Source organism: Lycium barbarum, chromosome 2, assembly GCF_019175385.1.
Source record: "Lycium barbarum isolate Lr01 chromosome 2, ASM1917538v2, whole genome shotgun sequence".
In the NCBI taxonomy this organism is placed as follows: domain Eukaryota; kingdom Viridiplantae; phylum Streptophyta; class Magnoliopsida; order Solanales; family Solanaceae; genus Lycium; species Lycium barbarum.
This window is the reverse complement of record NC_083338.1, coordinates 140,928,820-140,954,858: the sequence shown is the minus strand read 5'-3', so window position 1 is coordinate 140,954,858 and position 26,039 is coordinate 140,928,820. Positions and strand designations below refer to the sequence as shown.

The 26,039-nt window shown below is 34.9% G+C and overlaps 1 protein-coding gene and 1 pseudogene across 2 annotated transcripts; both read right to left on the bottom strand.

Moving 5' to 3' along the window:
- Positions 1–309: 309 nt before the first annotated feature.
- Positions 310–3,185, bottom strand: LOC132623062 (F-box/kelch-repeat protein At3g23880-like; annotated as a pseudogene).
- Positions 3,186–5,151: 1,966 nt separating this feature from the next.
- LOC132627646 (GATA transcription factor 19-like) lies at positions 5,152–11,026 on the bottom strand. Of its 2 annotated transcripts, XM_060343105.1 has the most exons (10): positions 10,261–10,988; positions 8,509–8,589; positions 8,303–8,433; positions 7,423–7,536; positions 7,191–7,305; positions 6,828–6,887; positions 6,415–6,483; positions 5,770–5,850; positions 5,553–5,614; positions 5,152–5,476 (listed from the first exon to the last, which is right to left on the bottom strand). In XM_060343105.1, coding segments are annotated over exons 1-10 (930 nt in total). In that variant the 5' UTR covers positions 10,477–10,988; the 3' UTR covers positions 5,152–5,475. The 2 variants fall into 2 exon arrangements, 1 of the variants encoding a protein (XP_060199088.1); XR_009577933.1 differs by lacking the exon at positions 5,152–5,476 and having other exon boundaries at positions 6,415–6,673; positions 6,791–6,887; positions 10,261–11,026.
- Between the last annotated feature and the right edge of the window lie 15,013 nt (positions 11,027–26,039).

Genomic DNA, 26,039 nt, shown 5'->3' with positions numbered 1-26,039 from the left:
TTCGTGTTACTTGTTGATTATGGCTGGTTAAAAATTGGCCGTTCAATTGGAATTTTAGCGTTTCTTTGAGCTGTTACAATATCTAGAACAAGCTAATTCTTGCGACAGATGCAAAAAATTACCTAGTCTATTCTATGGGATAATAGTGTGGCATATGGTAGACAAATGGTTGTCTACTTAAATTCATTCGTAAGGGATACACAAGTTAGATCTACATGGTAAAAGTTTGTCCTCGTCTGAGAAGGTTTCTATAATTTATCATTAATTTCTTATGTCTCTCGTTTGGGTACACAAGGGTAAGATGCCACTGCAATATTTTGGTAATATATGATTCTGTGAAATATAAAGTTGAAGGTACATTGACTGAGAAAAATGGTGTACAAAGTAAACTTGTAACGCAAAGAATGACCCATAAATCACCTCCTGTCAAAGTTATCCATCTTCATCTTCTGGAATGATACATTCAAATGTATTGCAATCTTTAAAAAATTCTTGAATGAGATCCAAGATATCGGCGTGCCCGTGACACACACTTTTGCTTTTGGTGACTCCATGCTGAACTTAAGGTTCTAAAAAGCCAATTTTGTTGGTGTCACCAACTTTTGTAAACGATGAAATCTTGAAAGAACCAACTTCCCCCATAAGTGCTATACTAACATCCATAGGAAATCTTTTCCCTGTTTCTTCTTTTTGCTAAATCCAGAATCATCGAGTAAGCATTCTGTTAGTTTATCATTATGCACAAGACCGCATAAGGAAGACCATATAGCACAAATTTCCATAATTCACTCATTGATCCATAGCTAATCAAACTTCCTCCACAAAATGTGGCGAAACAAGACTTTCAATGTACAGACTAAAATCATGAATGCCATGATGGATCTGATTCGTCTGAATCTTAGGATAATTGCAAGTGTTATTTGTTGAATTATACAACAATAAACGTGAGCGAAGTTCCATTAAAATTTCATCATTCTGGGAGATAAAAATTGGTGAAATCGAATGCTTATTAGATAGGGGCAGAATTGCCCTTCTTTTTTGGGGTGGTCTTTAAATTTTGCCCCTCATATTTGCGGTCTTTAAATTTTGCCCCTCATATTTGTGGCCTTTAAGTTTTGCTCTTAGCTTGGATACCTGAGGTTCTGGGTTCGAACCCCCGCACAGGCAAAAAATAAAAAAATAATTTCGCAAGGCAGGGCTGGAGGGAGTGTATGCTGGATCCGGCATAAAGTCCTTAAGGAAAAACTAAAGTTATGCCGGAGGGGGCATAACTTTTCCTCAAGGCATAGTTTAGTTATGCCTTATGGGGCAAAACTTTTCCTTAAGGAACTATGCCTTATGGGGTAGACTTTTAATTAAGGCATAACCAAAAGTATGTCTAAGTTATGCCTTAAGGAAAAGTTCCGCCTTATGAGACATACTTTTAGTTATATTTTATGGGGCACACTTTTAGTTAAGGCATAACTAAAAGTATGCTTCATGAGACGGAACTTTTCCTTAAGGCATAATTAAAAGTTTGCCTTGAAAAGTAAAAAAAAAATATATATATATGTCTCAAGGCAAAGTCTGCCCCCTCCAGCATAACTTTAGTTTTTCCTTAAGGATTGTATGCCGGATCCAGCATAAAGTCCTTAAGGAAAAACTAAAGTTATGCCGGAGGGGGCATAACTTTTCCTCAAGGCATAGTTTAGTTATGCCTTATGGGGCAAAACTTTTCCTTAAGGAACTATGCCTTATGGGGCAGACTTTTAATTAAGGCATAACCAAAAGTATGTCCCATAAGGCGGAATTTTTCCTTTAAGGCATAACTAAAAAAGGCAAACTTTTAGTTATGTCTTGAGGAAAAATTTCGCCTTATGGGACATACTTTTAGTTATATTTTATGGGGCACACTTTTAGTTAAGGCATTCCTAAAAGTATGCCCCATAAGGCGGAATTTTTCTTTAAGGCATAATTAAAAGTTTGCCTTGAAAAGCAAAAAAATATATATATATATGTCTCAAGGCAAAGTCTTCCCCCTCCGGCATAACTTTAGTTTTTCCTCAAGGATTGTATGCCGGATCCAGCATACACTCCCCCCAGCCCTGCCTTGCGAAATTATTTTTTTATTTTATGCCTAAGCGAGGGTTCGAATCCAGAACCTCAGGTATTCAAGCGAAGGGCAAAACTTAAAGAACATAAATCTGAGGGGCAAAATTTAAAGACCACACCAAAAGAAGGGCAATCCGTGCAAAAAAATGTTTTAGATATAATATAAGGGATCGAAGCCACCTTAGTCCATGACTCCACAAGTCCATACATCGTCATTACCCACACATCCATCTGGATATAACGGTCGCAAAATACACACAGGTTACCACCTAATACCCTATCAAAATTACGAACGACGACATCAGGCAATGCTATATTTTCGTATGTCTCGTCTACGAGGTTTAATGAAGAAACAAACCATGATTTATGCTCATCAATAAGACAAGCCATCCAATGAAGTCTTCCATTTACAAATTTAGGAAGACCTTCGCAAGCTATATCAGTTCGGTACTCTTGAATCCTTTTCCAAGAGTTAGTTCTTAGACTATAAACCCTAAACTCATTCTGAAACCCATGGTTACTGTATGGACTTTCCATAACTAGTTCTACAACTTTGTAGTCATCTTGACACTCATTGTAACCAAAACCATAAGTATAACTAGAATTCTATTACTTCCTGAAAATGGCAGTTTTTTCAACTTTCTTATAGACGGATTCCATAAAAATAGATGGCCAAAACCACGAGAAATACAGATCAACCCATCACACGTACCCACAATATTATAGGCAATAAATGGCTCTTTGCAAGGAAAATCAAGCTCATCAGGTATATGGGGAGATTCTTGATACATAATTGCATTAAGAGAGCAAGTGAAAAAATTCAGGGTATATTCATTAGAGGTACTACTAAAAAGTAGATTTTGCTTGGTGGTTGAAAATTTTAGATGTGTTTTGACGAATTGGGGACTTGACATGAGAGAAAGCCAAGATTTAGAAACACACCTCATCCTCAACACGGATTTTACGGGTAGTCTTAGCAGTATTTCAAATATTATTTCTGGGGGAAGAACTGGCCATGATTCTGGTTCATTGGTCATTGAGACTTATGGCAGTAAGAAAGAAAGGGTTTTGGCTGAGCCTGAGCTTAAACAGACCCTTTACAACAACAACAACAACAACAACCCAGTGAAATCCCACATCGTAGGGTCTGGGGAGGGTAGAGTGTACGCAGACCTGACTCCTACCAAGGTAGGACGGCTGTTTCCGAAAGACCCCCGGCTCAATAAACAGACCCTTTAGAGAATGTAAAATTTGGTCACAGACTCACAAGGTGACAAGGATAAGGAAAAGAGTTAATACTGCGGAAAACTCTCTTAAGTTATCCACGGTGCCAAATTATGGAATATAATTGTTACCTTTTTGAACTATGATACTACCTATCTAAAATCTCTTGTAGTAACCATATAATTGTTACCTTTTTGAACTCTAATACTTCCTATCTAAAACCTCTTGTAGTAACAGGTGCATACCACGTTATTCCCAATCAATCATCACGAAAGATATTAGGTAATTTAATTGTTTCGTTTGTGTCATATTTTTTTAAAAATAATAAAATAATCACACAAACTAAGATGTATTTTAAATAAAATTGAGTCCTCTAATTTAATGTTCCTCACTTCACGGTCGTCTGTTTTCACAATGAAGATTGTATACGTGCTAGAAATAATTTCAACTATATAATTTATGAACGCTGAGTTCAGCTATATTGCTTCAGACGAAATTAGTAACTTATACGAGTAAATTCTCAGATGATCTCAAAATATTAAACTACAACTTTATCCAACATAGAATTATATGTATACAAGAATGCTTATTTTTGCAAGTTCTGTGAATAAAAGTTTTAGTCGGAAAGGTTTTGTTTATTTTCCCTCCATGTCAGTTGAAACTGTCAGCAGCCTGGGAAAAAAAGAAGAAAACAGATTAGGGTACTATTAATCAATTACAAATATGTTAATGCCTTCATACTGGGGCAAAGTGTTCCTAGCCAAAAATTGTGGCAATAGTACTATACATAGCGTCCACGTAAACATTGTATTCTCGTAGGACATTGTATGTATTCTCGTTGAATAATATAAAGAGTTGGTATTAGAATTACATACAATTTCTTTGTCCGGTGTTCTTGTCCAAGAGAAGTTAATATCACATAGTAACTAATATTACAATTTTATTTAATAGGAATTTAAGTCCCTTGTTGAAAAGAGGGGCTTGCTCAGATGGTAAGCGCCCTCCCCTTTCAACCCGAAGGTTGCGAGTTTGAGTCACCAAGGGAGCAAAGGGGAAAAAAAGTCCCCTGTTAAACTCGTTAAGACGCGAGGAGAAGTTGTATGAGACACTAGGATAAGTGACCTTAATATTAAATTAATTACATTAGGTGAGAATTTTATCTAAACAATGAGCTACCCATTAATAACCTTTCTATCATAGGGCTTGTCTGGGTTTTATGACTTAGGTATGATAATTGATAATACATGCATAAAATTCGACATTAGTAATTCAGTGTTTAGTTAACTAATAGTTCTACAAAATTCAGCATTAATTGTAAGTAGTTTGTTAGCCATTTTCTACCCTTACGCAAATAAGTAGACCCATTTTCTTCTCGGGTGGACGAAACAGGTAAACCTGGGTTAAATTGGTCTCTTACCTGGGATTTTAGTATGGCGTGGCAATGCCAAATGGATGTCTTTTATTTTCTGAACCAGGGGCAATAGCTGAGTTACTTTACAGAAGACAGAGATCAAAGAGTTGTAGAGAAAAAAGTCTTCTATTTTCAAAGTATGTGTTCCCGTAGGAGCTAAAAACGTTCAATGAAAAATAGAGCGAGGCCAACTTCATTTTATTTTCATGTACACCTTATTTTCCTTTTTATCGGGAAGAGAGTAGGGGGAAGTATACTCTAGTGGTATGTAGAAAGAATGTAAAGATTTGTTGGATAATCAAGTCTGGATGATATAAAAAGAAATTCTCAGCTCCAGCATTACTTGTCACTGAATCCTTTTAGTTTCATAGTAAAGCCATAAGCAAACAAAATGGATTTTGAGAGGAACATGATTATTTACACAATTGGAAAATCAAAGACACCTTATCAGTATTAGCCAGCTGTTAAAATATACACATAAGTCAAATTAAACTATCTATTTACAACCAAAAAGTGTAAAATTATGACTAGCTTATGATGTACAGGAAGCAATTATCACACTTTGTACGGATCGATTAGGCAGCCAATAACCTTTACTCATTTACAGGCATCAAAGCTTACACTAGCATCAACATCAACCATTCTGTTCTGAATTTAATAGGGGTCAATTCGAAATAGTAATGTCTCTCCACAAAAGGAGATGTTCACTTCAATTGGATATGTTACGACGACGATTTACAGGCAGTCAACCTGCGCAGGGTTTAAATTATTAGCAAGCCAGAGGTACTCGATTCAGCTAATAGCGTCTTTAAGAATCAAAACTTACTAATCAAAGTTTGCAGGAATGACAAGCTCAGTTTTGGAATCATTTCCAAAATCAAGAGTTTCCTGCAGATCGACAACATCAGTGACAAAATGCATTATACAGATGTACAGACATCTTTTGGACTAAACAGATTCAAATAGTCTATCATGAATAATATTAAGGAGAATAAAGATAATAAAGCTGTGTAATAGTGAAAAAACACACGAACTACTCTTACCTGCTCAACAAGATTACTAGAAGAACTAATGATACCCACAGGTATCTCATTTGCAAGATTGCTTCCGGAGCTGAATAGATTCTGAACCAAAACAGTAAAAGTTTCCGTAAGGTAAAAGCTTTAAGAATAAATTTCCTATTGCAATTCAAAGTATTCATTCTGGGATCTGCATCCAGTGTCAAGATAGAATACTCCCATGTGACACTGAGACGGGGAGCATCATCACAACAAGACGATTAAATAGACAAAGAGATTTAAAAAGAGCATTTGGTTAAATAGAGATTTAAACCAAATGATGATTAACTTCAAATTAGTTGGACAAATTGGTGAAAACAGATTATAACAATGAAAATACACTGCTACAGTGTCCTGTTTTTATTGCATTTGGCTCAATGGAATTAGGACTAAACAAACTTGTTAAGTGCTTGTTACTGCAACTCTGAAGTGAGTTTGTTATTCTTTCTCGTTCACACTGTCTTTTAATCATTATATTTTGGTGTTTTTTTCAATTTGAATTTAGTGTGTACTGCAATATAACCTATGAGGAAGCACTTCAATCATTGCTATCAAAAAGTACATGATACAATATAACATATGAGGAAATATTTGTTCATCGAATACATAGCCTTACAAAATCAAGCATACCTTTTCCCCTTCAGCACAATGGTCAAGAGATCCTTCAGCAAATGCCTTCACGGGATTGTCAGGAGTTCCCTGCATGCAGCATAAGATGCCTGAGAGATGATTAAGCTCATATTGGGTGGAGTATTTTGTACAAAGTTGTTCCATATATGTTCATCCTGGCAACTGGAGAAGTTTCCACCTTCAAAATTGGACGTGTGACATCCATGGATGTCTCCCCCATGAAAATGCAAGACTTTAATCTTCCCATGTATCAAGAACACTAAGGTGGACGGGTAAGTTAAAAAATTTCAGGTGATTCCGAGTGAAGGAGAAATAGCATGTATGCAGACAAATAACAGGATACTATATAAAGCATAGAGGAATCAGTTCTTCAGACCAATAAAATATTTCTCATTCTTGCTGATGAAACATACAAGTTCAGTCGGTTCAACAGAAATTTTCCTCCCTCCCTTGCTTAGATCTCTCAACGTTCCCTATACATCCAACAAGACAGGGTCATTAAAAGCTTGAAAGAATTTTAAATCCAAGAAAATAGAATGTACAAATATTGATTAAAAGAAATAGAATGTACAAATCAGCTGACATGATTAGGCGACTTCGTGCAATTTTAAAGAGCAGACCCAGAATATAGGTTATTGCAGGTTTATCAAGAAGAGGTGGGGGATGGGGGGAAAAAGATGAACAGAGTGCAGAATGCTGTGTCACGTGAAGAACCAAAAGCTCAGGAAACTTCATGCCCATTAACACACAGAAAGAGAAAAGGATGTCTTGCATACCTTGTTTGCCCACTTTAGTCCACATGCATTGCAGAGTGTCCTTGGTCCATCTGGCCCACGACGCATCGCTGGCGTACAATTTTCACTCACGCCACAATGGTGACACTTTCCAGGACTAATAATCCAAAAAGAAATCAAGCAGGAAAAAGCATTGGTCTTCAGCAGTAATAGCGGAGGCAATTGCAGTTACTAGAGGCTGAAGAATCAAACGTGAGAAAAGACGTAAACTCACACAGTTTCAGAATGTTGTGTGCCGTCTCCTTCAAGGCTACTCTTGGTTGAGTCGCAGCTAGAAGATCCAGAAGTTGATTTCAAAGATGCAAACTGACCATTCTTCCTATGCATCCTAATATACATCGTCAAGTAAGTTCATTACTCAAAACCTCGATATCTGTACCAGAATTGCTTCTTGTTAAATTTAGAAAATAAGTTGCTCTAAATTTTGCCAGAAGCTTTTTTCTTTCTTTTTTGATGAGAAAAACAGGCGTCGTGTTTCAGTCCTTCAGAACATGATGAAACAGAAATCAGACTCTGGTTTTCACATAGACAGACACTTCAACGGATAAATTCTTTAAATTCTACTTTTACGAAACAAATCGACCAAGTCCATATTTCTTATTTCATAAAAGACTAACTACCAGTTCCGATCAAAATTATTGTCCTTTTCATTTTCAGTTTGGATGAATACTACACCATCTAATATATGCAAAATCTTTGCATGAGAAACCAATGACACAGGCAGGATCCTTATCAAAAACGTAACAGAAGAGACGAGCATAGCTGATGGCATGACACCATAAGGACCGATCTTGCAAATACACTATTAGATGAGTTCTATCAAAGAAGTAGTCTAAAAAAATCAAAGATGAAGCAAAATTGAGGACAAACAAACATCATGTTCAAATTGGTCAGTAAATGACATTGATACCAACACTTGTACAGGAAGAGTGTGTTAAATAAAATATCAAAAGTAAAAGCAATTTATATTACCAATGTCATCTTTTATTTATTTGTTTATATAAGTGACAATTTCACATTATCAAACATCATTGCCAAGTTAAAATCTCAAGGTCAAGAAAAACCAAAAACGGAAACAAGGCATATCATTTTACCTTTGAGCAACCTCTTTCCTGACACTATATCTAATTTTCTTGTCAAAACATCTCTCCTTTCGCTTCTCTCGGAACCTAACCAAGGAGGCAAATCTTCTCGAATGATTAGCTTGCTTTGGCAAATCTTCAACCTAAAAATTTATACTGGTCATCCAAGAGTTTCGTCAACTATGAAGTGCAGGTTATAGTATTAGCATAGAAAATACCTTGTTGTCGAATGGAAGTTCAACAGTGGGAACAGCAGTAGGAATGTCACATCCCCCCAATAGTAAGAGCACTGCTTGCACCTGTTTTCACCAAAGCTAAGTCAGAGTCAATTTCCAGAGCTTTGCCAGTCATAATGCAACATCAACACATGATTAACAACAACAGTATCAGCTCTGTCCAAATACAGAAAAAGAACCATCATTTACATGGACAACTGAAGCAAAACACCATATCATGTAAGATGGAGACACCGTCATATTTCACTAAACATGCCTCCCCGATAAGAAGCACCATTTATGAAAAATAAAACCCCAAGATTTCTCGGCTATTTATGATTCTTTCTACAGCATCTGAGAATCTGAGTATAGGCGTATCACAGTTAAGCAGCTGTTTATAACTTTATATAGCAGGAAAGAAGGTGCAATGACACAGAAATCTCCCTACTATATTCTCAAGGAATATTTTTGGAGTAATATAGAGTAAATGGGTGCACTAGAAGGACATCCAAATTTATTCTAGGATGTAGTGTAGAGTTACCTAGACACCATTTCCTTAATTGGACTGGCAAGGGCCAATGGACTACAAGGAGGATGGAGAACTTAGAGAATCACACAATTCCATCAGAAATATGATCTGAATACCTTAAAGAAAAATAACCTACAGCTTACAAGATAAAAATGACTTCTTCCGCTAGCAAGCCGCTTTTAAGAGACGGTTCGAACAAAAAAGACTCTTGCGGCAGAGAATCAGAACTGAAAGAGCGAAAAATGACCAAGTAACAATTAACTTAGATGCCTCATCAAGAAGCCCTTCTCTTTGGATGCTTTGCATGTGCCAAAATTTTTTACAAGACTAAAGTAGAGATTAAAGACAAATAATGTTCTTGACAGAAAACAAGTTATAAAGATGTCCTGAAGGGGTGGCTGAGGTTGAGGCATGCAAGATCCAAGGTTTGAATCCAGCTACAACAAGTGAGCCCACCCCCACCAATCTGCTCTATACTTTGTGAGTCCACAAGCAAAAGTTGTGCTCGCGGGCTGTGGTAGGTTGTTCCGTGGGTTAGTCGGAGGTATGTGCAAGCTAGTCAGATTCAGACACCACAATCATCCAAAAATAATAAATAAGACATGATAAAGATAAAAATTATGTCCCAAAACATTCTTTAATCCGCGTTCCAAATTAGTTGTCATGCTTCGCTTGTTGAGAGTCGAACTATGTGAACTTTGACCAGCATTTTATAATTTTTATTTTAATCAAATTGACATAATAAAAGTTTCAACTTGTACTACTTTCTGTATAGTTTTTGCATATCTAAATTTCAATTGTAAAATAGAGTTTGATCTAATTACTGCTATACTTTTTGTATCTGCTTCAAAGTACTTTTGTGTTCCTTTCACTTTCTTTTCTCTTCTTTCCTTTCTTTGAGTCGAGAGTCTATCGGAAACAACCCCTCTGCCCTACAAAGGCAGAGGTAAGATTTGCGAACGCTTTACCCTCCCAGGACCCCACCTGGGATCACACTGGGTATATTGTTGTTGTATCTTATTTAAGTAGCTTGAAGATTAGTCAAATTGACTTTCGCGAAGCAAAACATGATAGCTAATTTGGGACGGAGGGAGTACTTACCACGAATATTGATGCATTAATAATAGCACTGAATCTATGACTTGACAGAAAATTCCAAAAATAGAAAATAAAAATTAAAAAAAGCAATAAAACATCTGTTCTAAAAATAGAAAGTAGAGTAGTACCTTATCTGGAGTGACTGCAGGAAAAACATAAACTTCTCCTTCAAAAGCAAGAGTAAGCTCACTACTTCTACATACTTCCACTACTCCTCCATTCAAAACCTCCGTCATGCTTACGTCATCACCCATAGTCTCTTCATCATCCTCCTCCTCCATCAGCGGCGCGTGATCCTCGTACGGACGACGCGCCTGCAGTGGCCCTGGATTCGCCCCCATCATGATGATACTCTATCTATATATATATATATATACACCAAGAAATCGAAAACCTAGCTAATCCTTCAATTATCACGCTAATTTTTTTTATTATACAAAAGAGATAAATTTGAACTTTTTAAGTTGATTAGTGATAAATTTTTCGTTCGAATTTCATGATCAAATTCAGGTACAGTTTTTTTTTTTTTTTAAATGTATTGGAGAGAGAAAAGATTTTGGTGACAACAACGGTGAGGAAGAAAGTGTGAAGGAGACAAAGGTTCCCTGTTTAACAAAAAGCACCCTGAAAGTGGTAAAATTTGCAGCTTCTGCCATTGGTGTTTCCTCGAAAACACTCTATTTGGCAATTTCCAATGAGGATTGTTTAAAAAAGGTGTGATCCCATACAGCAAGGTGTAGGATAAGTTCAATCTTCACTTCATTTTTAGCTGTCCGTTTATTTGACTAAATTTTAGGAGGACTTGCTCTAGGGGAGTGTGTAGTTGTTGATCAATGTTGTAGTGGATAAGTATATTAATTAATAGGATTATTATATCCGGAGAAAATCTTGGATTAGATTTGGAAGCATATGTTGCTATTTGATTAAATTTAGTACATACGGGGAAAGTGGTCTTGTCTCATGATTTTTCTGGAAATTATGAAGTAATATTCTATGTTATCCAAGCCTATGCTAAACTATAATATCTCTTCTAAAGGCAAGGGGTGAGGACTCCATTGCGGCATTAAGTAAGGAGTTGGAGGAAATCGCTCTCGCCCTCCTTTCATCCGCGAAGCTGAGGCGGGAGAAAAAGCGTAATTATAATTTAAGGTCGTATATGTTTTTCTGTGTGGATAAACACGTAAACAATTTTTATTTTTATTTTTGGAAAAAAAATAATAAAAAATCAAACATATTAGTGATCTTTGGTGGAATTTGAACTCAACAAGCTCTATTATATATAAGAAAAAAAGATATGTTCATATTCGATCTTTATATTAAAGTAATAAAATTACTGACGATAGTCACGAATTGCGATCTTTCACTTAACTGATATATGATAAGTATATGCAATGGTAATCATAAGCTATGTTTTCTAATCCTTACTTGTGAGTTGTGATGAATTCGAGTACATTTGATAAAGGGCAAAAAAAACGTATATATACATAATAAGCACCAAATATTACGAAACGTAACGACAGTTTTCAGTTTTCAAAACATAACAGTAGAAATCTTACAAAACATATACAAGGCATAGAAAATTAAAAAGGCAGATTTTTAGCCCTAATAAGATTGCACTAATCACGCAATCAGCGTGATATTCGTCCCCGATTCTCTCCTCCTTCACAAAGTATCTGATTTTCTTTCCTTATCTTTTCCATGTTCTGTTCACATATTCAGTGGCAGTGCCAATTCATCCATGTTTTTCTCCATTCCCAACTAAGAAAATCCAAATTTTCTTGCCCATTTTCCCTTTTTTTTTTTTTTTTTTTTTTTTTTCCGCATCCAATCTCATCAAGATGTTGTCTCATCGTCGTTGTCGTCGCCGGAGAACAAAGGATAATATGGTTGAGATTCATAAGAAAAAAGAGAGGAGAACTTGCAAGAGAGACTGCATCTTTTCTCTCTTCTTCTTCTTCGGGGAATTCACTAAGGAGTTTCATTGAAGCTTTGTTTGGAAATTCGGGATTTCTAAAACTATTACTTTTTTTACTTGGGTATTGTTGCAAACAATTAAGAATATCTTTAGGAGCTTATATCTCATTTTGAGGGTGTTTGGTGAAGATTAGAGTTGATTTTGCTGAATTTTCATATTAGAAGACTATATTTTTGAAATTATAATAATGTTGTATGAAAATTCTATTTTAATTGTGCTATATTCAAGCAGTTCATATTTTTATCCTAAATGCTTGATAAATTTTTTTAAAAAAGGAACGTGATGCTTCTCCTGCTTTCTACTAAACTTTTATGTCTACAGAAAGGATGCCCAACTCGCTTAAAATGTAAGAAAATGAAAATTCATGTCACCTATCCTGAATAGGGGTGACTCTCCTATTCAAACCTGCAAACCAGCATAGAAGCATAAGGTCTTGGCAATCTTTTAGTTTCAAGTTACTAATGAGAAAGTTAGCGTAAGATTGGTTCCGTTGTTTGGATAAAAGTTGTGATTGGATCTTGACCTCCTATATTAAGATTAGACCGTTATATTCTCAAATATGTTGTTGTAGTTGTGAACTTTATGGTGTAAATTCAATGTTGAAATGTAAATCTCTGTCAGTTTGAATGTTTCTTTCCTGGTTTGGATAGTTTCAATACGAAATACAGTTTGAATATGATTTTGATACAATATTTAACTCGACATATTATATCGATATGAGAATTGTATAAAGTCGGTATAAAATGTGTATATAACTTTATAAATTTTATATAAAGCCTCATGTTAGGTTTCTGGGAAAAAACAAATTTCATGTATAAAAATTGTGTAAAATCGGTATGAAATATGTATATGATTGCATAAATTTTGTATAAAGCTCATGTTAGCTTTCTAGAAAAAATCAAATTTCGTGTATAAAAATTGTATAAAATCGGTATGAAATATTTATATGGATGAATAAATTTTGTATAAAGTTCATGTTAGGTTTCTAGAAAAATCATGTTTCGAATCTCGCTCACAATTTCGTGTACAGCATCTGTATAAATTATGTATGAAATATGTTAAATTTTGTATAATGATCATGTTGATTTCTGGAAAGTTAATACAACTGCAACAACATTGTATACAACTTTCATACAATATTCATACAACTTTAATACAACTACAACGACATACAAAGTTAAAATACAATTTTCATACAATTATAATACAGCTTTGATAGAATATTTACCTCAATCCACCTTTATATTATACACATTATATACATATTACATATAAATATAATATATTTGGTGAGTTCTTTTACCAGTATTGTTACGCCAGTAAACAGTTGATTTGAATACATAAGGAATACACTTATAATACAGTGTTATGGAATCTGAATGAAAGTAGTATATTGCTATGGCGTAAATATGTGATCTTGAATATCCATGTCTTCTTCAGCAGCTTTTTGAGTGATCTTGGCAATCTCTTCTTCTCCTTTATCTTCTTGATTATATAGCCAGTAAACAGTTGATTTGAATACATAAGGAATACACTTATAATACAGTGTTATGGAATCTGAATGAAAGTAGTATATTGCTGTGGCGTAAACATGTGATCTTGAATATCCATGTCTTCTTCAGCAGCTTTTTGAGTGATCTTGGCAATCTCTTCTTCTCCTTTATCTTCTTGATTATATAATCCAAATCTTCAAAATTTGTCACAAGTAAATCTCCATATCCTAATTCTAGTATCATTATAACCAACAATCAAATATCAGATTTTGGTCTATTGGTATCGTTATCGCTCTCAAATACCTACAATCAACAATATTATACACAGAACAATGCATGTGGATGAGTAATTCATAAATTATACACAGTAACATATAATATATATACATATAACATACAATTTTCATACATTTGACAGAAAGGGGGAGGAAGTGTATAGACAGACATCTTATACTCATACACAATACATACAATTTATATATATTTGACAGATATTATACAAATTCACATGTTATAAAAATTCACATGTTATAAAAATATTATACATTCAGGTTAAAACTTTAAAAATAAGGCACAATTTCTTGTTAAAGATTTTAGGTGACCTGTATATATGATATATACACAATATCCATACATATTTCATGCACATTTAAAATTAACTAAACAATTATCACAATTTACTACACAAGAACTAGGACTGAAAATCAGTCAAAACTAGTTCAAATCTTACCCAACTAGCCCCAAAATTTAGATTCAAACTCTCCTTGACGTTCCAGTTCTTTTGAGATATTACTCACTCAAAACGAAGTTCATTTGCGGAAAATCAATTTTTCAAATTTGAGCTTCGATCTCCTTTAATGCCTGATAATGAAGTTTTTTTTTAACTTGATTCTTCTATTTTCAACTTATTCAAAAAAGCTCAAAATAAGAAATGAATGAAATCATGGGTGAAGTTGAGAGAGAATTTTTTTAGTCATTTTTTTGCACAATAAATGAAACCCATAACACAAATAAACTAGACCATTGTTGAAAGTTGACTCTTACTAAACTGAAAACGGGAGATACCCTTAACAATAGGAATTTCGTGGGTTGATGAAGATGAATTCGTCATTGAAGTTGAGTGAAGGATAAAAATTTGAATGAAATTGCACCTTGAAACAGTGGTGTAGAGAGAGAAACTTTTGAAATTAAAAAGGAATTTTGATGAAGAAGGAAACTGAAATCAGGTTCCAAAAATCGTGGGCCTCAAATCAGATTTTCTCTTTCTTAAACTAAGCCCAAAATCGTGGGTATCTTGAAAGCTCAAATTCGTTATGTTTTGTAAATTTGTTGATAAATTTTGTAAATAAGGAAACGTATTCTTATGTTTTGTAATAAAGGATCTTAACTAGTATTAGTAGGTCATTTTCACTTTGATAAAATACTAGTTTGGCTATAGTCACTGAAATTAGGACTGTCAAATGGGTAGATTGGCCTGAAATTGACCCAATCGAAATGAGCTGTGATAATAAATGAGTTGGGCTAACATGGACCCAAAGTAACTTGAGTTGAAATCATTTTTTTTCGCAGATTGTCCTTCTTTTGGGGTGGTCTTTAAGTTTTGTCCCTCAAATTGGTGGTCTTTAATATTTGTCATTCGCTTAACTCCCAGAGGCCATGGGTTCGAACCCAAGCTCAATAAAAAAAAAAAAAAAAATCGCAAGCCATAAGTTGAGATTCGTAGGGCAGAAGTTGAGATTCACAAGGCATAAGCTTCTGCCTTAAGACAGAAGTGGGACTTAAGACAAACTTTTATCCAAAATTAGACCTTAAAACAGAGGTTTGCAAAATTCTAGCAATTTTTTTTTTTTTGACCTTAGGGCAGAGTTTGAAACCCAACTTATGTCTTAAGGCATAAATTGGGGGTCCAACTTATGCCCTGCGAATCCCAACTGATGCCTTGCGAATTTTCTTTTAATTTTTAACTGAGAAGGGATTCGAATCTGGAACCAAAAGGATCGTAGTGAAGGACAAAAATTAAAAACCACCCCAGCGAAGGATAATTTTGCAAATTGCCCGCCGAAATGGGCTAAAAATGGATTGGGCTATAACCCCCTCAACTTTGACCCAATTTTTTATGGGCAATTCGCGTGAATGCCCTTCAAATGCGTTGGTCTTTAATTTTTGCCCCCGTAATGCGTGGTCTTTAATATTTGCCCTTCTAAGCTAAAAAATACTAAGAAAAGAAGTTACTACCCCTACCCATCACATATAAAAACCTGAAAGTCTGTAACGAACCCCAAACATCCAATTAAACCTATCCATCATTCCAACAACAAACCTTTCAATCGTTCCATCGTTCCAACATTTCACCAGAGAAATCTCCATTGATTTTGCTGCTACAACATCGGAAAAGATAAATACATAATATATAGCATTTCAATTGAACGTAATTCAACTCAATTTGATGTTTTATTAAGTTTAGATTTGTTAATATTTGAAAATAACAACAAATCATCTTCTATGAACTAAACAACTGATTTTCAGTTGAGATTCAACATTGCGAATCATAATTTTACTCAACAACATAGAATTGATCAAATTTATTGCTTTGTTCTGATTTTGATTAGTTTATACGTTCCATTTGATTAGTATACAATGCTCAATGACTTAGACTTGAAATTATAGTAACTTCAGTTGACAAAAAATAATCAGGCAAAGTTCTGAACAAGTATGCCGGAGGAGGCAGAAGTTCACCTTGCAAAAGAACAAAGTATGCGGCTAGAGTCAAACTTTCATTTTCATAAGCAAAACATCAAGTATACAAGTGTTAAGAACTAGAAAAGTATGCTGGAGGAGGCATAAGTTTACTTTACAAAAGAACAAAGTATGCTGTTAGAGGCAACTTTTATTTTCATGAGCAAAACAAAAATTTACGCAAGTGTTAAGAACTAGAAAAGTATGCCGGAGGAGGCAGAAGTTTACTTTACAAAAGAACAAAGTATGCTGTTAGAGGCAACTTTCATTTTCATAAGCAAAATAAAAAAGTACACAAGTGTTAAGAATTAGACAAGTCTGCCGGAGGAGGCAGAAGTTCACTTTACAAAAGAACAAATTATGCTGTTAGAGGCAACTTTCATTTTCATAAGCAAAACATCAAGTATACAAGTGTTAAGAACTAGAAAAGTATGCCGGATGAGGCAGAAGTTTACTTTACAAAAGAACAAAGTATGCTGTTAGAGGCAACTTTCATTTTCATAAGCAAAATAAAAAAGTACACAAGTGTTAAGAATTAGACAAGTCTGCCGGAGGGGGCAGAAGTTCACGTTACAAAAGAACAAAGTATGCTGTTAGTGACAAACTTTTATTTTCATGGCAAAACAAAAATTTACGCAAGTGTTAAGAACTAGAAAAGTATGACGGAGGAGGCAGAAGTTCACTTTACAAAAGAATAAAGTATGCCATTAGAGGCAACTTTCATTTTCATAAGCAAAACAAAAACATTATTTACAAAACAACACCAAAAACACATAAGATTGCATAAAAATCAAAATTATTAACAAGACAACACCAAAAAACTAAGCACACATAAATTAACTTAATTCATGAAGTTATGCCGGAACAAGCATAACTTTATGCCGGAACTGGCATAACTTCAGTTTCAAAACCAAGAACTCTGCCGGACCTGACATATGTTGCCTCAGACAAACACATTCTTCACAAAAACCAGATTATTAAATAAAAACAGCAGCAACAACATAAAACAGTTGTTCACAGGCAAAACTTCAACGATTCAACAAAGAGAAAACCAAAACGCATATCAAAATCAACTAAAACATATTACGACATTCAAAAAACCAAAATATATACATGGGGAATGAAACTAAAGTTCAAAAAATCATACAGACACTATAACAAAACACTATAATTTTAAATAAAAAAAGATCAATTAAATATAAAAAACGATGAAGACAAGGATATCAATTCAACAAATAACAATTTAACATAAAAACAAATATTGAAACGAGCAAAAGATCCAAATTCGTACCTAAGTTTTAGAAGAGATGAGACAAACACAAAACAGAGGAGGAAAGAAGAAGCAAAAAAAGAAAAGAAAAGGGCAAATGACGAAATAAAAAGAATTTTAATGGGGTAAGGGTAATTTTGTCAAAAAACTTTCATTAAACAGGCGGCAAGGGCAAAATTTAAAGAAGACATAAATGAGGGGCAAAATATAAAGACCAGCCCAAAAGAAGGGCACTCCGCGCAAAAAAAATGATTTTTTATGCTGATTCCTTTCTTCTAAAATTAATCAGTTTCAATTGTTTTTTTTTTTTTTAAATTTGAAAAACAGCACTCTGCAGCAATAAAAATTCTTTATCAAAATCATAAAACAATATTCTTTATTTCATAAGAACTCCTACAGAGAAGCAGAAACACAGAGAGGAAAGCAACAGAGAAAGACAAAGCACAGTTAAACAAAGTTTAAATTTTGTTTGTTTGTTTGTATAGTCTTTATTTTGTTTTATGTACATGAATCAACATAAAAAAAGAAACTTTGACACAGAAAATAAAGGAGAAGAGTAATAAGTTTTCTAATTTACTTCACCTCTTGTTACGATTTTGGTAAAAATATCCTCACCTAATTGAGAAATTAAGCTCAGAAAACGGAAGACAAAATGAATGAGTAACAGGTTCGACAACTTAGTGAAGAGAGAGAGAGAGAGAGAGAGCGTGGAACGGTCCCCATGCAAAATGATTTGGGGATTCCAGGGGTTAGAATTGAGCCATTTTTTGGCGTCATTTGCACGATTGTGCATCAAAGGTACTGGTCTTTAATTTTTGGCCCTCAAATTGTTAGTCTTTAATTTCTGTCCTTCCCCTAATACCTTGAGGTTCTGGGTTCGAATCTCGGCTCAGTAAAAAAAATATTCGCAACACAGAGGTTTGTAGCAAAATTAGGCCTATTCGGGTAGAGATTTGCCTTAACACAAACTTTTACCCAAAATTAGGCCTTAAGGCAAACCTCTACGTGAATAGGCCTAACTTAGAGGTTTGCCTTAAGGCCTAATTTTGGGTAAAAGTTTGTGTTAAGGCAAACCTTTGCCCGAATAGGCCTAATTTTGCTACAAACATCTGCCTTCTGATTTTTTTTTAATATTTAACTAAGCGGGAGTTCGAACATGAAATCCATGAATTTTTAGGCGAAGGACAAAATTAGAGATTTCAAATTTGAGGGCCAAAAATTAAAGACCAGTGTCTTTTATAAAAATACTCTAGAAATGGGTTCTGTATGATGCGCTAAAAGTTAGTCCATTGTTAAGTATCTTGAGCCCAACCCATAATTTTTTGGGCGTGATGGTCGGGCCATCACTTGTTGGGCCACACTTGACGCCCTTCTTTTGGGGTGATCTTTAAATTTTGCTCCTCATATTTGCGGTCTTTAAATTTTGCCCCTCATATTTGTGGTCTTTAAGTTTTGCCCTTAGCTTGGATACTTGAGGTTTTGGGTTCGAACCCCCGCTCAGGCATAAAATAAAAAAATAATTTCGCAAGGCAGGGCTGGAGGGAGTGTATGCCGGATCCGGCATAAAGTCCTTAAGGAAAAACTAAAATTATGCCGGAGGGGGCATAACTTTTCCAAAAGGCATAGTTTTAGTTATGCCTTATGGGGCAAAACTTTTCCATAATGAACTATGCCTTATGAGGCAGACTTTTAATTAAGGCATAACCAAAAGTATGCCTCATAAGGTAGAATTTTTCCTTAAGGCAAACTTTTAGTGCTGCCTTAATGAAAAGTTTCGCCTTATGGGGCATACTTTTAGTTATATTTTATGGGGCACACTTTTAATTAAGGCATAACTAAAAGTATGCCCCATAAGGCGGAACTTTTCCTTAAGGCATAATTAAAAGTTTGCCTTGAAAAGTAAAAAAAATAAAATATATGTCTCAAAGCAAAGTCTGCCCCCTCCGGCATAACTTTAGTTTTTCCTTAAGGATTGTATGCCGGATCCGGCATACACTCCCCCCTAGCCCTGCCTTGCGAAATTATTTTTTTATTTTATGCCTGAGCGGGGGTTCGAACCCAGAACCTCAGGTATCCAAGCGAAGGGCAAAACTTAAAGAACACAAATATGAGGGGCAAAATTTAAAGACCACCCCAAAAGAAGGGCAATCCGTGCAAAAAAATGAAATTTATGCATCATCTCTGGCAATTCGCAGAATTGCCCTTTTTTTGGGGTGGTATTTAAATTTTGCCCCTCATATTTGTGGTCTTTAAATTTTGCCCTTCGGCTAAAACCCATAGGTTCCGGGTTCAAACCCCCGCTAAGTAAAAAAATTTTAAAAAAAATTGCAAAGCAGAGTTTAAATTTCGCTATGCCCCCTCCGACAGACTTTTAGTCATGTTTAACTAAAAGTCTGCCGGAGGGGGCAGACTTTGCCTTGAAGCATATATGCGTATTTTTTTTTTAACTTTTCAAGGTAAACTTTTAGTAATGTCTTAACTAAAAGTGTGCCCCATAAAACATAACTAAAAGTATGCCCCATAAGCGTAAGTTTTCCTTAAGGCATAACTAAAAGTTTGTCTTATAAGACAAAGTTTAAATTTTGCTATGCCCCCTCCGGCAGACTTTTAGTTGTGTTTAACTAGAAGTCTGCCGGAGGGAGCAGACTTTTAGTTGTGTTTAACTAGAAGTCTGTCGGAGGGGGCAGACTTTTTGTTGTGTTTAACTAGAAGTCTGCCGAAGGGGGCAGACTTTTAGTTGTGTTTAACTAGAAGTCTGCCGGAGGGGGCAGACTTTTCGTTGTGTTTAACTAAAAGTCTGCCGGAGGGGGCAGACTTTTAGTTGTGTTTAACTAAAAGTCTGCCCCTCCGGCAGACTTTGCCTTGAAGCATATATATATATATATATATATTTTTATTTTTTTTTACTTTTCAAGGTAAACTTTTAGTTATGCCTTAACTAAAAAGTGTGCCCCAAAGACATAACTAAAAGTATGCCCATAAGGCGGAACTTTTCCTTAAGGCATAACTTAAACTTTGCCTTATAAGGCAAAGTCTATGCCTTAAGAAAAGTTCTTGCCTTATGGAGCATAATTTTGTTATGCCTTAACTAAAATTCTGCCCCATAAGGCATAACTAAACTATGTCTTAGGAAAAATTCTGTCTTATGGGGCAGACTTTTAGTTATGTCGGATCCGGCATAACTTTAGCTTTTCCTTAAAGATTGTATGCTGGATCCGGCATACACTCCCCAGTCCTGCCTTGCGAAATTATTTTTTTATTTTATGCCTGAGCGGGGGTTCGAACCCAGAACTTCATGTATTCGCCCATCTTTCCAAGCAAAGGGCAAAACTTAAAGACCACAAATATGAGGGGCAAAATTTAAAGACCACAAATTTGAAGGGCAAAATTTAAAGACCACCCCAAAAGAAGGGCAATCCGCTCAAAAAAATGAAGTGAAATGCTTAATAACTTGTTTGAACATTATTCAAGTTGTTATAAATATCCCAAGTAATGGATATCCATTAAGTTATAAATATCCCAAAATATCCCAAAATATCTCAAAATATCCCATGTCCTGTTGCTCCTATAAATAGGATGCACAGATGCAATGTTGAAAGAGCAGAAGTAAAATAATCTGATATCTCTCTACATATTCTCTCTACATATTTCTTCTGTGTATTTACTTCATAGTTTTATTTTATAATACGTTATCAGCACGAGCCTCAGCCATCTTGAGCAAATACTTTGAAAGCCTCGAAGGTGCAATTCTTGGAATTACACTGAGTACAAGTTGTTGCCTCCCGGAGATAAAGTAAAGGACTTGCAGTACTTATTTAGTCTAAACAGTTCAGGTAACATGTTCCAAGTATTTTTCTATCTTTGTTTTGATGGTTGATTGTTGTTGACTTTAACAACTATGAAAATTTTTAACTGATTTTTGAGAGAAGCTCACCATCAACGTAGTAAGAAACATGGCCTTTCTTTTTTTAAATATTAATATGGAATATAGCACTTCGGCCTCTTTTTGCCAAAATATCTTGAAACCAAAGTTGCTGAAGGCCTTATGCCAATATTCTACTGGAAGGTTAGTTCGCAAATATGAATTGATTAAATGAGTTTATATCCGTGAACACCAGAAGTGGTAATATTTTTACGGGCTTATTGTGTTTATGATTGAAGATGTGTTAAAGAAAAATTCTCCACATTATATGTATGCCTCGATTTGCTCCTGAAGTAGCGATATCTTAAAAGAGGCTATAAGCTATCACGATTTGATATGCTTAAGGCGCGTTCAGATAATTATGTTTTATTCATGAAGAATTAAAACTTTTGATAAATGTTATAAATATAGATCCATTCCCTGAAGTGAATGTGATAATATGTAGTAAAGCCTATAAATATAAACATGCATTTGATTGTGAAAATATCATGATCCATCTCCAGAAGAGGTAGAATAATTGAGAAGAAATATTCTGAATATTATATGCTTTTCTCCCGAAGTACTAAACTCATAATTTTGCTCCACGAGTAGCAAGCTTTGAATTCTACTCTAGAAGTAGTAAGCCTATGTATTTTACTCCTGAAGTAGTAAGGTTTTTAATTCTACTCCTGAAACAACCCTGAAATCTACTCCCGAAGTAGTAGAATTCAGAAATTTACTCCTGAATTAGTCAACCTTTAAACTTTACTCCCGAAGAGGTAAAACTTGAAACTTTACTCCCGAAGCAGTAAAACACTGAAACTTTACTCCTGAAGCAGAAAGAATTACCAAAATATCTGAGAAATACTTTGAAGCAATATTTTCTTGTGTTTGAGCAAAATAACGAGCTATTGATGAGCATCGTATTTCAAGCACATTTAAATAATCAGGTTTCATTCCCCGAAGTGAATGAATAAATACCACAACTTATCTCCTGGAGGGATAAAATACAAGGAATGTAGATGTTATATTCTGGTGGTATGAAATTCAGACATTGCTACATGTACCTATCGTACGTCGAAACATATTTCTAAGGCAAAAGGAAGAAGAGTAGAATGCTTTCTCCTATAACCACATTAATACATTATGGTTAGTTGTTATTGATTTCCTTGAAGGAAATAACAATTAATGTATTTCTTTATGAAGGATTTGATTATTATGTGTTTGAGCTTAGATACAAAATTCTCAGTTAATGATGAATCTCCCTGAAGGAGATGTTTGAAATATTGAAGTTTAGAATTCAATGTTTATTTCGTGACACCAGTAGTGTCGAAATTTGCTTTAATGGTACCAGAAGTATTTAAGAAATATTTGGTAATAGAAATTAATGATCAAAGGCTCCAGAAGAGCTAATTATTTATTTACAAGTATCATGACACTAGCAGTGTCCAAATAATATATGATTATGGTGAACAAATTGATGTCTCTCGAAGAGCTTATATATGATAGTACCATTCATCTCAGATCATAATTATTTCGATCGGAAAATAAATTATAGTAAACCTGAAGTTTACTAGCGAGAAAAATGGTCATCATATTGAGACTACAGATGATTGGAAGATTGAATATCTCCAACTTATTACGGGTAGGGTCACGTGTGTAAAGCGTTACCCGAGCATGATGAGATCGCATGTCACAATAAACCAGAAGTTTTGACATAAAATTTCATGCAATAGTAAACCAGAAGTTTAGTAAAAGAAATAGCACTCGTCATAGTAAACTTGAAGTTTACGGGTACATATAATTTTATCAGTTGACAAGACCATTTTGATCGTCCTGATTTAAATCTGATGTGCTAATTGAGTATTAAAAACATATTGAAGAACTAGAAGATTCTTCAAGAATTTGTTTGTGTTGCTTGTTCTCATGATAAGTTGATTACACCAGCTAATGTTGGGACTGAATCCCCAAAATTCTGAAAAATATAAAAGGTGAATGTGGGCCCCTTCACCTGCAATGTGATGTCTTAAATAGATGCATCTATTTAAGACAGTCACATGTATGTTTATTGTCAACTGGCAGTTTGACATTTACAAAGTTGCTTGCTCAAAATAATTGAGTTGGAAGCACAATTTTCAGAATATGTAATCAAGACAATCATCTTGATAATGCTGATTTATATCTAAGTTGGTTTGGCATTGGATGCCTCCATAATACAACTAAACCATTGCTTATGAGAACAGAGTTTCAGATGTTGGTCTGAGATATGATATATTACATACAACAGCACTTGTATGCTTCAGATCAATAAATTTTGATAAATTCTCCCCTCATATTTGGTTCAGGGTCAGGAACTAGATATTTCCATCTTTTAGCATTTGATGTGCGGTACATGATTAATGGATATACCATGATGCACACAGATGGATTTTCCCAAAGAAAATGGGGACATATGTCACTAAAATAAGGGGGAGAGGATAAGCAGCTAAGAAATATGTTGTGAATTATCATCAGTATGATCCTCAGATAATTCAAGTCAAATGCTGGAAGCATTTGCTGACCCAACTATTTCATATTTCATCTGCAAAATGCTCTTAATGTCCCTGAAGGACAAAGTCTACAGCGTGCATGGAGCATGGTAGACCAATCGGTTCCAAATATAATAATCCTTGAAAAAAGGAGAAGCAAATGATCATAATAAGGAGGCAATGTGCTCTTGAAGAGCTACGACATAACACTTCATAAACCTTATAGGAGGTTCAGGTTCCTGAAAATAATGAAGTGATGAGATCTCAGTAAGTTATGTCGAATTGCAACATGATATCTTATCGACAATATACAATATAGCGCGCAATATTGTATAAGGTTGTGAGGATTTGATTTCTACGTCTCTTAAAGCATGTTGACGTAGAATAATTACCAAGTAAAATGATCCATCTTGGTAAACGTAATGTTTATTGGACCAGCAGTCCAAACAACAGAAGATGTCACATTATTTATACTAATGGATGCTGTCACGGCCTATGTGGCTTACTTGATGAAATTTATATGAAAATTCTGAAGGATATAAAATGCCTGAAGCATTTGGTTTAAAGTCTCGGGAAATGTATTCAATCAGATTACAAAGATCATTAAATGGTTTAAAACAATTAGGGCGTATGTGGTATAATCGCCTAAGTGAGTACTTGATAAATGAAGGATATATAAATGATGCCATTTGTCCATGTGTTTTTATTAAGAAAACAAAATCAGGGTTCATTATACTTGCTGTTTATGTTGATGACATAAACCTCATTGGAACTCCAGAAGAGCTCCAAAAGGCGATTGAATATTTGAAGAAAGAATTTGAGATGAAAGATCTCGGAAAGACAAAACTCTGTCTTGGTCTGCAAATTGAACATTTCGCAAAAGGGATCTTTATACATCAATCTGCCTATACTGAGAAAGTTTTAAATCGGTTTTACATGGACAATGCGCATCCTTTAAGTACTCCTATGGTTGTTCGCTCACTTGAAGTGAGCAAAGATCCGTTCCGACCTTAGGAAGAGAACGAAGAGCTACTTGGTCCTGAAGTACCATATCTTAGTGCAATAGGTGCACTTATGTATCTTGTTAATGCTACAAGACCTGACATAGCATTTTCTGTTAATTTGCTAGCAAGATATAGCTCTTCTCCTACACGGAGGCATTGGAACGGGATTAAGCATATATTGCGATATCTGAAGGGAACTAGCGATATGGGTCTGTTTTATACTAACAAAGGTAGTACAAATCTTGTTGGTTATGCAGATGCAGATTATTTATCTGATCCACATAAAGCTCGATCTCAAACGGGCTATCTGTTTACATGCGGAGGTACTGCTATATCATGGCGATCGACCAAGCAGTCCATTGTTGCTACTTCTTCAAATCATGCTGAGATAATCGCTATTCATGAAGCAAGTAGAGAATGTGTGTGGTTGAGATCAGTGATACATTTCATCAGAGAAAGATGTGGCTTGAAGTGTGATACAAAAATACCCACAGTATTATATGAAGATAATGCTGCATGCATAACTCAATTAAAAGGAGGTTTCATAAAAGGAGATAGAACAAAGCACATTTCACCAAAGTTATTTTTCACACATGATCTCCAGAAGAATGGTGATATTGATGTGCAACAAATCCGTTCAAGTGACAATCCTGCAGATTTGTTCACTAAATCTTTGCCAACTTCAACTCTTGAGAAGATGATATTCAAGATTGGAATGCGAAGACTCCGACATCTGAATCTTGGTCTTCGTCAGGGGGAGTGAAATACGCGTTGTACTCTTTTTTCCTTAACCAAGTTTTGTCCCATTGGGTTTTCTTGGTAAGGTTTTTAATGAGACAGCTCTCAAAGCGTATTTCTAGATATGTACACTCTTTTTCCTTCATTAGGACTTTTTCCCACAGGTTTTTTTTTTAATAAGGTTTTAAGGAGGTACATCATCTATTAATGGATATCCAAGGGGGAGTGTTATAAATATCCCAAGTAGTGGATATCCATTAAG